General features: G+C 39.0%; 1 protein-coding gene across 1 annotated transcript in view; it reads left to right on the forward strand.

The window, feature by feature from the left end:
* CNTNAP2 (contactin associated protein 2) overlaps nt 1-17,951 on the forward strand; it is a 1,400,287-nt gene that overhangs the window by 887,145 nt on the left and 495,191 nt on the right. The window contains exon 12 of the mRNA XM_042471198.1: nt 12,343-12,462. Within this exon, the coding sequence (XP_042327132.1) occupies nt 12,343-12,462 (120 nt within the window). The remainder of the gene's footprint in view (nt 1-12,342; nt 12,463-17,951) is intronic.

The following is a 17,951-nucleotide window of genomic DNA, read 5'->3' on the forward strand; positions in this document are numbered from 1 at the left end:
TCTCCCTGCTTCCAAATCACTCCGAGTTCTAACCCAGGAGACTGCAGATGTGGTATGTAAAGAGGAAGAGATATAAATTGGGATACCAACAAGGACATAACCCTTTTGTTTACATCACATTTTGGAATGAAATATTTTCCCTTACTACCCAACAGAGCAAATATACACATATTATATAGGTCCTGGAGTGCTTTCTCTCATAGAGCAAATCACAGTTTATATGAGGGACAGATCAAATCAGGATTAAAACTCCATGTATTAGCACTGTGATCCTGGGCCCAAACTGGGTGCTGTAAATGCTCTACAAAGAACCAAAACAGATGGACCAAAAGGTCTGCCATCGGGCCATGTTGGACATGTGGTGTTTACAAACATGGCTGGAAGCCACATCAAGCCCACTCCAACCTGGAAGAGCCAGGCCAAAAAGGAAGGGAGAAAAATAATCTTTTTTGGTTGCTCAGTTCTGGACTGGAGTGGCGGTCCTGAAGCGATCAGAGTGGGAGTGGCATCTGGCTGCTCCTTTTGCCCTATTTACTTGAGGCACACTCTACAAAAGATTCTGTTTAAACATTTCTGGCAAGATTTTTAACTTAGCATTAAGGAGGCTTAGACAATAAAAACCAGAAATTACTGAGACAAAGTAACCCTGTTACTATCTTATCCTTCATGATTCACCAATGTAACCCAGCCAGAGAAACTTATGGCCCCATACAGACAGGCCAAAATAAAGCTGCTTCGGGTCACTTTGGAGGTATGCTGTTTAAATTATGAGTCCGGAAGCCGCGTCAAAGCCATGATCCAGTCCTAAGACCTGGAGCGCAGGTTTGGCGCAGCTTCCAGACTCTTAGGATGCATGCATCATTTAAACAGTATACCTCCAAAGTGACCTGAAGAAGCTTTATTTTGGCCTGTCTGTATGGGGACATTAATATCAGCACATTTTTATAATATAATGACAATAGAACAGCATGGGCACACCGGCAGGTGGCTGAATTGAGTATGTCACTGTTGTCACCATGTATTATTTCATAAATGACTTATACAATGTTGTGCATCAATTAAAAATAATACCAAGGGCTTGCCAGTGTGCTTACAACCTTATATTAGCAACCAGAGACAAAGAGGTATAGAAGGAATGAGATGAGGAATAAGCTTGAACAAGGGGGGATACAGCAGAGACAGACTAAGACAGAAACATAGGGTTAAGATCAAAGATGTGTTTTAATTTGATTTTACAAAGGAGGATAGGTAAGAAATCAGGTGGTTCCACAAGGAAATTACTCTAAGATATATGCAGTGTTTGAGATAGAGTTTAGAAATAAATAAAAGAAGATACAATACACTGGGTAAACTCTGTCATACATGGATCTCTGCAAAAAAGTTAACTTTTGTTTGGATGTGATTAAATTTATTATGCAAATGGTAGGACAAACAATGACATTTTGTGAAAAGTTATTGCTATTTTCAATATGTACACATGATGATGATCATTTAAAAAATAAAGAGCTCATAAATATGCTGTTGAGACTCAAGGTAGTAATGTAAATAGCTGTTTCATCTGAGTTCTACAACTTAAATTCCCCCACTTTGGGGGGAAATTGCTCCGAATAGCTGCTATTAGCTGAAGTTCTTTAACTTCTGACTTTGTTCAGTAAGCTTTGTTACACATGTCTTTTCTCTGGATATAATGAGAACATAAAAGGTTTTATCTCTTTTAGCTGTACTTACTATGAGCCCATACCTGCATTGGGAAGAACATTTGACATTTAGCAATTTGTATGCTCTCAATTTCAGCTATAAGGTTTTCTATTATTATTTTAAGGCTATCAACACCTTTTATTTTACTTTACTTTCCATGTTGTTTTATATTGTTATGCCTCTCGGGTCTTATTACATTAAAAAATAAACTAGCAGCAATAACGGTTAAGACCAGACTAGTTAAAAAAACTTAACAAACCTAGAGAAGAACATGTGTGGCCTCCCAGCCCACTTTCATGTTATGGTATGCGACTTCTTCCCATCTTTTGATTTAAACTATTACAGTTTGTTTGGATATGGAGAAGAGAAGAGAGACAAACCAAATCTGAGGCTTGGAATTGCACACTGATGTTTTCCTTTGTAAATCACCTCAAGAGGAAGTGTCACCTAAGCATGTAACAAAACCTCAATGCTGTTCTTCAAACATATGGGATCTTGGTTTTCTTGATGCATTTACAAGATCTCAAGTATTTAAAAGATCTGAAATTTGGCATCTGCTCAACCAATGTGTGAGAATTTGAAGATACTTCATGTGCAAAAGAAATAACAGACTGGGCACTACTTTGAGAAATTCAATGTTCAGGACATTTATTTTTATTTATTTTTTCTTAAGTAACAAATATAACAGTGCCTCAGCCAGTCATTTTAATTGTGTGAATCTCAGTCAAGGCAATTTGAATTACTCCACTCAGCTGCTGGAGGAGAGGGTAAGAGGGAGGAATTCAATTCTAAAGATAAACACAGGCCACTCTTCCTTGTTAGACGCTGTGAAGAGAAAGACATCTCAGTGTTTTCTGGAGCTCTCCAGTCCCCACCAAAAGACCCATTATAGCTTCAAATCATAGAAGTATATGTATGTATGTGTTTTTCACATGCACCTGACATGACATGGCCTGAACAAACAGGCCAAAATAAAGCTCCTTTGGGTCACTTTGGGAATATGTTGTTTAAATAATACACACATCTTAAGAGGCCAGAAGCTGCACCAAAGCTGCGCTCTAGTCCTTAGGACTGGAATGTGGCTTTGGCCAGCTTCCAGCCTCTTAGGACACATTAATCATTTAAACGGCATAGCTCCAAAGTGACCCAAAGCAGCTTTATTTTGGCCTGTCTATTCAGGCCCAATAGCATACACTGTTATAATGGGATCTTGTAGACAATGTGATATTTCCCATTTGAATTGTGTTATTCTCAGCCAAGACAATTTGAATTATTCCAGTAGGCTGCAAGAGGAGAGAGGGAGAGGGAATTCCATTGTAAAGATAAACACAGGACACCCTTCCTTGTTAGACACAGCAAATGGAATTTTATGATTCACACGGCTAATTGCAAAAAGGTTAGAGAGAAGAATCTAGCTGTGTTTACTAGCCCACATTCTTCATAAATTTGTCAGGAATGGTTTACTTCTCTGGGTGTATCTACATTGTAGCAATAATGTTTGATGCCACTTTTTAACTGCCATGGTTCCATCATACAGAATCCTGGGAATTGTAGTTTAGTGAGGCACCTACACACTTCGGAAGAGAAGGCTACAGACTATGTAAAACTATAAATCCTAGGATTCCATAGGAAGGATCTACAATAGTTAAAGTGGTATCAAATTGTATTATTTCTATAGTGTAGATGTATCCTCTGTGAGGGGCAAGCAAGATGAAATATCTCACTCTCCACAGAGAGCAAGAAAAGTAATAAAATTTCCTGCACTCCTTTAGAAATGGAAAGAACAAAGAGAGAAATTTACATCAGTAGTGTCATCTGACCTGGTAGGCCTGAATCTCTTAAACACATTTTATTTTCCAATCCTTTGCCTTTCTGTTCTCTTGATACACATCTTCATTATTTAGCCAAGTATATGTAAAGCTATATAATATTCCAGTGAGCCTTTCTCCCAGGCTGATACTCAGGAAAGCTTATAAAAAGTCAGAGAATACATTAAAACATATATAGTTACAAACATACAAAATTAAGGCTAAATTTAAAATAGAATTAAAGAACTACATAATTAAAATATCACTAAAGAACAACAGAACTAAAACTAAATAAATTCTTCCTTTTTTTTTTTTTTTTTTTTTTTTTTTGGTCAAACTCAGTTTCCTCAGGCTTGCAGGAAAAGAAAGATCTTAGCCTGCTAGCAAAAGGAAAACAAAGAAGGAGCCTTCATAACTACCCTAGGGAGGGAGTTCCAAAGTATGGGAGCGATCACGGAGAAGGCCTTCTCCTGTGTTCCCATCAACTGTTCCTTTGAAGGTGGTCAGATAGAGAGAAATGCCTCCCTGTAGTTCCTAAATTTCAGCCAGACATCTATGGGAAAATGTGGTTTCTGAACCAATTTGGCTTATGCAGATAGCAGGACAGAGATTGTAAATCATTGTCAATATGGCAGTTTGTCACATGAGGCATTAAAACATAACGTAATGTAATAAAATTTATTCGGTCATTGACCAGTATAAAAACAAAATCACACAAGCAACATATCAATATAACAATAACAAATTAAAATATAAACTGATGGTAGACTGTACGTGTACAGTATCAAACAGTTCTTTCTACATGGTAATAAAATGACCATTTGACAGTTGAGGGCGCAGTTTACAAACAATATAACAAAATTTAGCCACCTTATGGGATATTGTAGGATCATTGTTGTCCAATAGGAGGCGTAAATAAAAGGAGTCAGTTTTGCCTGGGAATTTACTCAGTAGTGGGCTAATCAGTTGGTGACGAATATCTCTATAGAATTGACAATAAAGGAAAACATGCTCATTGGTTTCAACAGCGCCCAAGCCACATGGGCAAAGACGAAATTCAAAAGGTGTTTTTTTAAATCTACCTTCCAACATGGCCGTGGGCAACACATTGAAACGTGCCAGAGTTAGTGCCCTTCTAAACTTCGGGAGGGTAACATGGAACAGATATGGAGCTGGGGAAGGGACCAAAATTTGAGCACTGAACATGACATATTTTGAGAGGGAAGTGGAATCCGTGTATCTTTCTGCCTCTAGGATTTTTTGTTTAATAGTAGATTTAGCTCTATCGGCGTCGAGCTTTAAAATTTCATTTTTATTGAGACCAAGCTCATTTAATTTCTTAAGAAGAGAAATAACATAAATAAAGTGTTATAATATCAACATGGTATTCTGCTATTTCCTCCTTTTCTTTCCAACTGAAGAGTGATCACAACATATAATAGTTGCAGAATACATTATAACATGTGAAAAAGATCTGTAATTCAGTAAAAAATGAAATGGGTTATCCAAGGAAATAATACAATTTAATGAGGGCAAGAATTACAGCTTTTAAGTAATGCATTGTGTGACAAAGAATAGGATGTTAATATTAAAGTGCTAATAAAAATGCAGATGTGTTAAGATTTGCATTATTCTAGTTAAAAATAATGTTCAAGCTGTAGGAACATGTCTATGTATTTTGTAATAAAATCCTGCCCATTGATAGTTATAAAATATATTGGCACTTCAGTCTTGCTATGAGAAAATTGCCTTATTATTTTTGGAATGTTACTGCTTGGTATTTGATACTATTAGAAATTATCTGTAATGTTGAAAGCCAATTTATGTCCGTTTAGACCACATTATATTGAGTTCAAAAGGGCATGTGCCCTTTGAGGATTAACTGCTCTACAATCTGAAATATACCATTTTGATATGCAGTTATGTACATCTATTTGTTTTATATTTGTGTCAAAAATATTTATTGCCTTTTTGTGAGGACCTGAACTATTGACAGAGTATTAACCAATAACAATTTTTGTGTTTAGTATCTAAGTAAGCCTCTTGTTCTGTTTTTATTTTTATTCCTTTTTTTCTAGTTTTGTTGTGGTTACTTGGTTGTTGTTGTTGTGCACCTTAAAGTGAGTTCTGACTTATGGTGACCCTAAGACCGGAGTTTCTAATTTGTTCAGAGGGGCTTTCCCTTGCCCTCTTTTGAGGCTGAGAGACTGTGATTTGCCCAATTCACCTTGTGGATTTCCATGGCCGAGTGGGGATTCAACACTCAAACCACCATTTTGGCTCTCCCTTCTGATTACTTTACGTAATTTTTATTGTCATAAGTGTATATCACTTTGAGAGCTCTTTTTGTCCTAAAATTGGAATATAAATGAAATGAATACATACAGTTGGAAGGGCCACCAAATCCAGCCCCCCTGCCATGCAGGAAGATAGTCAAAGCATCCCTGACAAATGGATGCACTTCACTACAAATACACTACAATCAAGGCAGCATATTCCACTGTCAAACAGTTCTTACTGTCAGGAAATTCTTCCTAATGTTGAGGTGGAATCTCTTTTCCTATTGTTTGAACCTGTTATTCCAGCTTCTATTCTCGGCACTGCAGAAAAAAAACTTGCTCCATCTTCAGTATGACATCCTTTCAATTATTTAAACTGGGTGATCATATCATCTCTTAACCTTCTCTCCTCCAGGTTAGACATACCCAGCTCGCTAAATCTCTCCTCATAGGGCATGGTTTCCAGACCCTTCACAATTTTGGTCACCCTCTGGACACGCTTTAGTTTGTCAATAACCTTTCTGAATTGTGGTGCCCAGAACTGGACACAGTATTTCAGGAAAGGTCTCACAAAGGCAGAATAGAGTGTTACAGTTACTTTCCACAATAAAGATCAATAAAGAGATTTATAAAATTTAAGGTATCATTTTTTTTTACAAACTTTGCATCAATGGAAGTATAGTGTCTAGATCAAGTGAAGAAATAGTGACACTCTGTTCTGCTTTGATCAGAACTCACCTCGAATACTGTGTCCAGTTCTGGGTACCACAGTTCCAAAAGGATGGTGACAAGTTGGAGCATGTCCAAAGGAGGGCCACCAAAATGGTGAAGGGCCTGGAACAATGCCTTATGAGGAAAGACTTAGGGAGCTGCGTATGTTTAGCCTGGAGAAGAGATGGTTAAGAAGTGATAGGATTGCCCTGTTTAAGTATTTGGAGTCATATTGAGAGGGAGCAAGCTTGTTTTCTGCTACTCCAGAGACTAGAACATGGAACAATGGATTCAAGCTACAGGAAAAGAGATTCCACCTCAACATTAGGAGGAACCTCCTGACAGTAAGGGCTGTTCGACAGTGGAACCCACTTCCTCGGAGTGTAGTGGAGTCTCCTTCCTTGGAGGTCTTTAAGCAGAAGCTGGATGGCCATCTGTCAGGGATGCTTTGATAGTGATTTCTTGCATGACAGGGGATTGGACAGAATGTTCCTTGTGGTCTCTTCCAACTCTATGAGTCTATGATTATATGAATATGATTTCTAGTAAAAGTTTACCTCAGTACAGTGTCTTTATACTTCAAGGGCCAGTTCAAGATTGAAATTATGTAGATAAATGTTTATCTAACTATCTAAGCTTTAAATGAATAGCTGTTGAAACATGTATAGCCTGCTCAACAGAGAAAAAGGCTCTCAGAGCAAAATAAAAATAAAAGAGATGCTAACCTCATAGTGCACTTATAGTGTATTTCCATGATGCAAAGGTTTCCTCATGGACTTAGGAAAAATAAACAATGGATACTGTCAGAGTGCGAGACCAGAATCCTGGACTATCAACCAGTCGGCTTGATTGATAAATCAACAGCACTTTATTGATCGTTCCAGAATCAGCAATTCCACATCACTCAGCTTCTTAGCTGAGACTGACCCCTCCCAGCCAAACCAATGCATAAATTCCCCCCTGAGCCAAACTACTCCACCCCTAGCAAAAGCCCGCACAACAGGACCCCTCCTTCCCTTCACTAGTTCCCATCCTCCATTCCTTTTCCCTGAGCTGCTCTTCTCACAGAAACGAAACTGCATTCCCAGCCTCTGCAAGCCAGATCCTCAAGGACACCAGATAGCCCACACCTGGTCCAGCCTAGCACTACATATCACTATCTCTAAAGCCTAGCTAAAGCACAGCCCATCCCCCCAGCATCCACAGTTACAATACATCTGATAGAATACATCAGGATTCTAACAGATACCTTATTAGGTATTTTGCCTCCTCTCTTTACAGTTACTACTTTTTTATATCTGCTTTGGGACTTTTTCAGCTGAAGGGAGGGGTATAAATACTATATATAAGCAAATAAGACCAACCTGTTAAATACTAATTTTGTTTCATCTGCACTATATATTTGGAGGATTCACAACTTGAAAATGGGTATATGCATCTCTAGAAAGCTGTTTTTTTAGACCTCATACCATCACTACCTCCCTATAGAGTTTGTGCCTAATTCAGTTTGAAGGAAGTGTCTCTCTTTGTTTCCTTTCTTTCTTTGCCTCCCTGTGTGCAATGTTAGCATATGTTAGCTATGGTGTCACTGTCATTCACTCTGTGAGAATTAGCACCAAGTCAACTGCTGCTGCCCAGTACCTGATTGTCACTCTCTTGTTATTATTCTTAGCCAATTTCCTTTTTCTCCCAGCTCCATAAGTCTCTTTTCCTCCACTTTCTCTCAAAACCTTAGTGAGCTTTAGTGAAAACTTTTGTCCTTCTTTTTAGTTCCTCCTCATCTCGTGTCTTCCCTGCACCACTTGTCTATGCCCCAGCACCCCCTGGTCCTCCTGTCCACTTGCAGTGTGGCCTGACTGTGACTGTGGTGAGATCACCATCTCCCCACTGCCATTCTGCCTGCTTGTCCAATGTTCCAGTGACAACGGCACTCTTGAAGGTATCTCTGTTGGGGAGAGCTGAGATGGTTGTCACCTTGCTGCCCTCCTGCCTGCTTACCTGATGTTTCAGCAGCAGTGACATCCTTGTGGATATATGCAGTGGCAGCCCTTGATGCCCTCCTGCCTGCTCAGCTACTTAGTTATGGATGTGTAAATCTAGATAAATGTTCCATATTCACAATCACTACTTAGTCATGACTATGATAATTGTGTGCCATAATTGTTACTCATAAAATCATAGAATCATAGAGTTGGAAGGGAGCTCATAGGCCATTGAGCCCAACTCTCTCCGGCTCAATGCAGGATCTCCAACTAAAGCATTCCCAGCAGGTACATGTCCAACGTCTTTTTGAAGATGTCCAGAGAAGGAGGCCTCACCCTCTCTCTAGTCGATTGGTTCTATTGTGAAACTGCTCTTATTGACAAGAGGTCCCCACCACAACCTAAGCATCAGCTGCAAGGGCAGAGGGAAGTCCATTCTGCTGGTCTGAATAATGTTTTATTTCAGGTTTGGGCAGGGGTTCAGGCCAGGAGAGATCACTTTTTAGATAAATATATTTAACTAAGGCCCAATACAAACAGGCATGAAGCGCCGTGCTTGCACTGATTTTAGGGTTAGGGACCGTACATAACCACACGGTCCCTAACCCTAACACAATGTGGCGCCATAACAATGGCGGTGCCCCATGTACACGGGCGCCACCATTGTTACATAAGCACCGCACGGCATCCACATGTCACCGTGCGACACTTACGTAATGAGTGCGCCAGTGGCACACTTGTTACGTCAGCCCTGCAGCGCAAGAAGAACCCAGTTTTTCTGGCTGCGGCTTTCCTCCAGAGGAAATTAGGCCTCCAGCAGGCTGCCCATTTCAGGCGGTCTGTCCCTTGCCTAAGTCACTGATACAGAGTCCCGGCCAGCGTTTCTTAGTTTATTCAATTCTCTTTTTAAAATGGATTTTGCAATTAGTTGTCCAAGCCTTGGGAATGGGATGACATGTGCATAATGCATGCATAAATCCATGCATTTCCTTTCATCTTTGACTTTGAAGAGCATTACTTTATTATGAAACTGAATATATTGTTTGTGGAATTTTATTTGCACTAAATTTTGTTCATCTGTATGGCCTAAATTTAGTTTCAGCTTATCTCCAGTTCTACAGTGAGGTTCATCTAAAAAGGTTCTCAAGGTCTTCTTATCCTAAACATGACGTTTCATCAATTTTAAGTGAAATGCTTAGGAGGAATATGATGACTGTAATGAAATCCACTCCTACAAGGTGGAACAATTTAAGAGACATTGATATCAGTGCCAAAAGCAAACCCATGAGTAACAACCTGAAAAGGAATGAACCATTTAGTTTCAATCTATTTTCAGTAAACGGGGCTGCCTGCCTCGGCAGGAAGGCCTGGTTGCCCGTGAGGGAGTCCCGCGACGCAGTGCTCAGCTCTTCCGGCTCAGGTGGCCCCATAAGCCTTGGCACGGGGCTGCCCAAGTCATGATTGGCCAGCTATGGGGGCAGGGGGAGGGCTCCTGGGGTGGAAGTGCCTCCTCATTGGGCGGCGTCCTCATGTGGTGCCACCTGGGATTGGTTGGGAGGCCGGGAGGCGGGTTCTCCATCCCATTCTGGCCTCCCATTGGTGTGGAGGCCTTTATAAGGCCATGTGGCACCCTGGCCAGCGCCATTGCTAGCTCAGCTCACTCACCCACCCTCCCTCTGTGGGAGCAGGGTTGCTGTCACAACTTTGAGCGGTGGTTGCATAGGTCTCAGATCTGGTGGGCATGGTTTCCAGGGCTGCATAGCGCTGGATCGGGAGTCCAGTTAGGACACGGGGGTGCATTCAACTTTTTTTTTACCAATTTCTTGGGAAAGCACATTGATTTGGAGAGGTGTGAATAGGAAACTTTTGTAGTGTGCACACTTTTCTCCTGTCATCTTCAGTAAACAAAGTTTTGTAATGTTTAATTATTAAAAAAATCTTTTTAACCAAAGACAGAAGGAAAGCCAAATAAGTGTGTGTGTGTGTGTGTGTGTGTGTGTATCAGTGAAGGGCAGATGTTGTGGAAATTCCTAAATGTCGTGGAAATCAAAGTGGCATTATTAAATCCCTGGTATTACATAACTTTTAACTACTTCTTAATAGTTTTAAAGTTAATAAAGGTTATGTAATATCAGGGCTGTGCTGCTTAAATCCAGGGTGTACTCCAGCATTCTGTTCATTCATCCAGCATTCTGTTGATTCCAAATCAGATGCCTACAGGAAACACAGAAAAAAGGGCATAAGTACAATAGCACCATCCTGCTCGTGTAACTTAGCAACTGGAACTTAAAGACATACTGGAAGAAATATACAGGTACCATAAGCACCAATCACTGACAGTCTTTTTTCCCTCCATGAATTTCTCTCATTCCTTTTTAAAGCTGTTTGTTGGTACCCAACACTCTAAGGCTGGCTGAATTTGGGAGCAAAAATTGGTGGAGCTGACTTTCCCCACCCTAGATGTAGAGTAACATGACTCAAAAGTGGTTATTCAGCCACGTTTATCCACCAGGAATTATTTTTCCCCACTTTGAGTCATGTTACTTTGCATCAGGACTGGGAAAAGTAAGGCCTATGTAGCACCTGCCCATCAGCTCCAATGTTTGCTCCCAAATTCAAATAGCCTCAGAGTGTAAGAGGTAATTTTTTATGTTTTTGCCCCTGTATGCTGTTTTAGGCAAAGGAAATGCAACTCCCTTCATGCTCCTGAGGGTGTTAGTGGATATATATATATATATATATATATATATATATATATATATATATATTTGGGGGGGGGGAGCAATGTTGGTTCAACCCTCCAATGTATCCTGCAGTTCCAATGCAGTTGTCCACCTTTGCTCTACAACAGTGGTACCCAGCTTTTGGGTCTCCATTTTTTATGGACTTCAGACCCCAGGGGCCCCAGCCAACCTTGCCTAACAATCAGGAATTATGGGAGCTGAAGTCCAAAATATCTGGAGGACTAAAGGTAACAGCATTATTGAAAAGAGTGGAAGCAAAGGTCCTGCACTGATTTAATCAGTGCATGATTCTTCTTTAAAAGTAACCTCAAGTTGTAAACACAAGGTAAGAAGATTAATCTCTAAAACCAGGTGAGCAAAATGCAATGCTCCAAATGTTGCTGGACTGCAGTTCCCAGCATTTCTGACCATAAAAAGTGATGGCTAAGGCTGATGTGAGTCAAATTTCATAAAAAAAAATCTGGAGGGCTTCAATTTAGTTTTACACTGTAGAAAATTACATTTGGCAGCAATAGAATGAGCTACAATGAGTTGCCTCTTTCATGCATGTAATAGTAATGTAACAATTTATATTGAATGTTCCAAATTCTAATCTATTTTAAGTTTAGAGATGTGTGTGTGTGTATTAAATTCCCCAAACATGAAAGTACAAGGAATTGTATATAATACACCCTCTTTTCTCTCTGCATTATGAAAGAAAAATAATAGTTGACAAACTATCCTACTATTACTCATCTTCAAACTAAATATTCCTGGTAATCTTAAAGTGTTCCTAATTTTTTCATTTTCAGAATTTCTGCTCTACTGAGAATACAGTTTAACTTTCTCTTTGATCAACTGTCCTTAAATACAATGTATCTATATTTTTCAATCCAGAAATGCTGCCAAACGCTAGATCTCTTGACAATTTTATTTTACTTCTCCATTTTTTACAATCTGATGGCAAAACATGTGATATACTAAATACTCCACCGCACCTATTAAATTATGTGCAAAATTTAAATGTGTCTACAATGCTTCTTTTTATCATTCTTGTCTTACAATTACTTTTCTTAAGATTGTCATGATAGTCAATCCTGGTGTAATTTATGTACTTAAGATGTGATTTTATTTGTTTCAGCTATTTATGAACTTTCTTGTGAAGCATATAAACACTTGGGCAAAGCAACAGGTTTCTACTGGATAGACCCAGATGGCAGTGGTGCATTGGGACCTTTGAAGGTTTACTGCGATATGACAGGTGACTATACTTACAATGGCACCTTTTTCCTTTGTATGTGTCTTGATTGTCTTGTATTCCTTTTTCTTTTGTCTTGATATTTTCCTTATTTATGTAGTGAAGAGACAGTGTCATGGTGTAGATAAAGTACAAGGCTTGGACCACGAATATCAGGGTACCAGTTTCTGCTCAAGCCACAATACTCAGTGGGATTTTGGAACTCTGGTGACTCTCCCTCTGCTTAACTAACAACACAAGGTGGCTTTGGAGGTTAAGACAGGATAGCCTATGTATGCCATTCTGAGCTTGGCGGAAGAACACTATAATAAACATATAAATAGGCTAGTAAAAGTATTCATTGGAGAAGAAATAGCAAGGCCTCTACATTAGCCAGATCAGACCAAGTGGTACTTGATTCTTCTCTGCTCACAACAGAATCCATCTGTGGCCATCTCTAGCTGGCAGAAGACAGTACGAGACCCAGTAGCCAACATGCAACTTATTAGCCATTGTAAGGTGTTTTTTTTTCTTTCAGAAGATGTGGAGTATAAATAATATGGTTGGTCACTAGCCCTCTCTGTTCTCTTCTCAAATCAATCACAGGAATACTTAGACATAATTTTCAGATGAATATTTGTATCTGAGAAATGATGTATTGCTCAGTGCAGTGTAGTAACTGAGCAGGTAATGTAGGTATAGGTCTGAATTGTTATCTTACAATGAAAAGACTCTGGGAGACTAAGGTTCAAATCCCCACTCAGTCAAGAAAGGATACTGGGTGACTTGGGGAAACACACATTCTCAACCTAAGAGGAAGGCATTGGCAAATCTCATCTGAATAAAGCTTGCCAAGAAAACCCTATGACAACTTTACCATACGCTGGGGTTGACTTGAAGTCATATAACAACAGTATGGCTATGTGCCCTATTTTATAGAGGACAGTCCTCTGTTTGAAAAAAAAACTGTCAGAAGATTGTTCTTAGTTTCAAGGAGTTGTTTATTTACAGGGCTGTTTCAGTTTCCGTTGTGCATCCCTTTTCCACATGAGAAATGCTGGCAGTAGTGGAGTAAGACTGAGGGGACCTCATTTCCTTTATCATCTCATTTCATCTAGGTAGATTATGGACCACCATTCTTGTTTGGCAGTGCTGCTGGGGAAGTGCTGCAGCATAGGAAAGGCTGAGTTTCCTTGAAAGACAGCAGGTGGAGGGAAAACAGAGAAGAGAGTGCACAAGCAGTGAGCCCTGCAAACTTTTAAAACTAGGTTTGATAAGCCTGAGGCACACATAGCAGATGCCCTTCCTGCTGCCGCAAGCAAGGAGAAAAAAGATCACTAAGGAGTATACTAGCCATATTGTTTTCAGACACTTGTTTTAGATGGTTTGACTTAAGATACTGGGCAGGGAGAAGGAAAAAAGGAATAGAAGAGAAATGTGACATCTTCCTTTCCTGTATAAGAGCTCTGAACACAATCAAAGAATAGTAGGGTTCTGAAATAAGGATTCCTGGCCAATAATCTGGAAAGACAACTAATGAACTACCCACAAGCCTGCCAAAATGAAGTTTTTACTTTCCTCCAAAGACACAGGTTCAAAGTCCCTTGCTGACACAGAGCTTAAGTAAGTAGAGAAAATGGCTATAGTAAAAAATCCCTATAAGCACAAATCACTAAGAAGAATTCTAAGGTTGTGAAGTGATGGAGGGTGTGCTTCTAGTATGATGGAGGAGTGAAAGCTGCTTAGCACAGTAGCTGGTGCCAGGCAATATCAAAACACAATAAATAGATGAAAGAAAGGAATTTAAAACTGGCTAACATCCCCACACACACATTAAAAGCGGCTCAGAGGACTTTCAAGTTTAATCTGGGCTTGAGGGAAACCAGAGTACATTGGAAATGAATGCAAAAGGCCAAAGAACAAGGAGGACTAGTTGTATCAGATCTTAAATTATAATATTATGACTGTGACACAATGTGCCTTAAAGGTCACAATTTGAACTACAGCTGGCATGTCTACCTCTAATATAGCAAACTGGAAATGAACAAGGAATTTAATTATCATTTTCATGGAATCACAGAATCATAGAGTAGGAAGAGACCACAATGGCCATCCAGACCAACCCTCTGCCATGCAGGAACTCCCAATCAAAACACCCCCAACAGATGGCCATCCAGCCTCTGTTTAAAGACCTCCAAAGAAAGAGACTCCAACGTTGTCATACAGCTTTTGCTGTCAGGAAGTTCTTCCTAATGTTGAGGTGGAATCTCTTTTCCTGTAGCTTGCATACATTGTTCGGGGTCCTGGTCTCTGGAGCAGCAGAAAACAAGCTTGCTCCCTCTCAATATGACTCCAAATACTTAAACAGGGCAATCCTATCACTTCTTAACCATCTCTTCTCCAGGCTAAACATACCCAGCTCTCTAAGTCATTCCTCATGGGGCATGTTTTCCAGACCACCATTTTAGGTGCCCTCCTTTGGACATGCTCCAACTTGTCAACATCCTTTTTGAATTGTGGTGCCCAGAACTGGACACAGTATTCTGGGTGAGGCCTGCCCAGAGCAGAATACAGTGGCACTATTACTTCCCTTGATCTAGACACTATACTTCCCTTGATGCAGCCTAGAATCACATTGGCCTTTTTAGCTGCCACATCACATTGGTGACTCATGTTCAACTTGTGGTCTAGTAGGACTCCTAGATCCTTTTCACACTGGAGAGATTTTCTCCCCCCCCCCCCCATATAATTTTTATTGGTTTACATATTTCCATATTTTCCATTCCATATTTACAAAATGTATACTACATTTATCATCAATATGTTGTGATATTTTGTACATCGTTTGAAAATCCTTACATATATCCAAACATCCACATAAATACATTATTATTCCTTTATAATGTGATGCTATACATTGTCTTTTCTTGTTATCTTTAATAAATGAACATAAACTAAATTTTAACGTAGTGAATTAATACAGAAATTCTTCTTTTATGTCACATATTTTCATCCAGTATCTTTTAACTGGGTTCCATTCTGTTTCTCTTTTTGTTCTGGATTCACTGTTGATTAATGCTGTCAATATGTCCATATCTTTATACTCTATGACCTTCTGTAACCATTCTATTTGGGGTATGTTTTCCAGCTTCCAGTTTTTTTGCAAGCAGTATTCTGTCGTCTGTAGTTAGATAAAGTGTTGTTGTAGAAATTTATTGTTAAAAGCTAAAAGCCGTCACAATGTAAAATATATCCAACCAGTAAATACAAAAAGTGTAATTCTCCAGTATATTTTTTCTAATGCTTCTCCTGTAAAGGATGTCATATTTAGCAAATACAACTCTGGGGTTAGAGGGTATTTTATCCCTAATATTTCTTGTATTTTATTATGTATATTACTCCAGAATTTCTTGACTCTTTGACAGGACCACCACATGTGGTAGTATGAATCTTTCTCTTTGTGGCACTTCCAACATCTGCTATCTTTTAAGTTGTTCTGCTTTGCAATTCTTAATGGTGTATAATACCATCTATTTGTAATTTTGATGTAATTTTCTCTAAGGTCTTGTGAAGCGGTAAATTTGTTAGATTTTTTCCATGCGCATTCCCAATTTTCTAGTGTTATCTCATGTCCTATTTCCTGTGTCCATTTAATCATGTATGTGGTAACCATCTCACACTGGAGAGATTTTCAGATGGGCAGTAGTGATGGAAGCATAGCAGGATGCTCCCATCAGTTTCACACAGCAGTGTGGAGATTATCAAATGACGTTGCATGATGCCACAATAATCCCATCATTATCCCATTAATACAGGAGAGTTTTCCAGCTGGTTTTCATTCTCAGGAGTTTCCCATGAATATAAAGCAGCAGGAAAACTCCTCTTTATTCTCGTGATAATGACGGGATTATCGTAATGTCACACAAAATTGTCTGATAATCTCTGCACAATTGTGCAAAACTGACAAGAGGATCCCACTATGTTCCCATCATTTTTGCCAGTCTGAAAATCTCTGTAGTCTCATCAAGCCAGGTGCCCCCCATCTAATATCTGTGCATTTCATTTTTTAGCCCTAAGTGCTGTACCTTACATTTCCACATGTTGAAATTCATTTTGTTAGCTTTGGCCCAGTTTTCTAATCCACTAAGGTCCTCTAGGGTATTAGCTATTCCTCCTAATTTGGTGTCATTTGCAAATTTTGTAAACAGAGAATTATGGAAAGTCTGAAATAAGCATAAGTACAAAATACAGTCTCCCTGCCCCATATGCAAGCTTGCCAGGTGCGGACTTGAACTCACACAGACAGCAAGCCCGGGGGGACAAAATTGCATATGTGCCCGCAGTGCCCATGCACCCACAGTGCATTGCCATTGAAATCAATGGGTCCTGAGGTTCCACATTTTTTCCCATATCCAGGGGGGTCTGGAACAGATCCCCCACATAAACAAAGGGCCCACTGTATACAGAAAGATATCATTGTGGGTATCTATTCATGAAGCCATTATGAAAACTGAGAAATTAATATAAAGTGGCTGGCTAAATTATCAAGAGCTATTAGAATGGAGAGGGGTAAAACCCACACTTAATAGAAGAGATTAATTAATTAATGAAGGAGTAAACTGTCAATAGTTTATGCTTAGACAACTGCATGAAAGAACTAAAATGGACATTAAACTTGAAGGAACTGGTAATGAGAAAACAGATATAGATGAAATATTTGATAAAAGTAACAACATTGTATCTAAGACATATAAATTACTCTTAAACATGGAAATGGAGCAAAAATAAGGAAAGAAAGTAGTGAGCAATATAAGCACTTTGAGATGGCCCAAAAATGTTGGACATGTAATTCACCTAGGTAAGTGGGAAAAGCCTTGGAATAAAAACCTAAATTTTACATTAAGCATGGATGTCACAGAGAATTACTATAGAATGTTCTACGGATGGTATCTGACACCAGCCAAAATACCTAAGATATATAAAAATGGTGATGAGAAGTGTTAGAAATATGGCAAAACGAGAGGGACTTTCTACTATATGTGATAGACATGCCGTCAAACTAAGAAACTTTGTTTAGAAATACACAGCACAATACAGAGGATATTCCAGACCAAAATCAAGATGGAATCAGAATTTTATCTTTTGAATATGTTGGATGGAAAAATGGAAGGGAAGCACACTAAATATGTTCTATATCTTGGACCTAGAATGGCTTTTGTCCAAAAATGGAAAGATAGCAAGACTCCAACAATTGATTATTGGCTTTTGAAATGTTTTGAAATAATGAAGTTGGATAAATTGACAACATTAATAAAGGAAAAATCATTGGGAAAATATGTAGAAGGTTGAAGTAGTATATTAAAATTTTGGGAAGAGAAATGGGGTGATACAGTATCTATTGTACACAGGAAATAAGTAAATCTGTGCAAATTACAGTGCTATATAAATAAAGCATAATAATAATAATAATAATAATAATAATAATAATAATAATAATAATAATAATAATAATA

The sequence above is a fragment of the Sceloporus undulatus genome, chromosome 6, assembly GCF_019175285.1.
Source record: "Sceloporus undulatus isolate JIND9_A2432 ecotype Alabama chromosome 6, SceUnd_v1.1, whole genome shotgun sequence".
NCBI lineage: Eukaryota > Metazoa > Chordata > Lepidosauria > Squamata > Phrynosomatidae > Sceloporus > Sceloporus undulatus.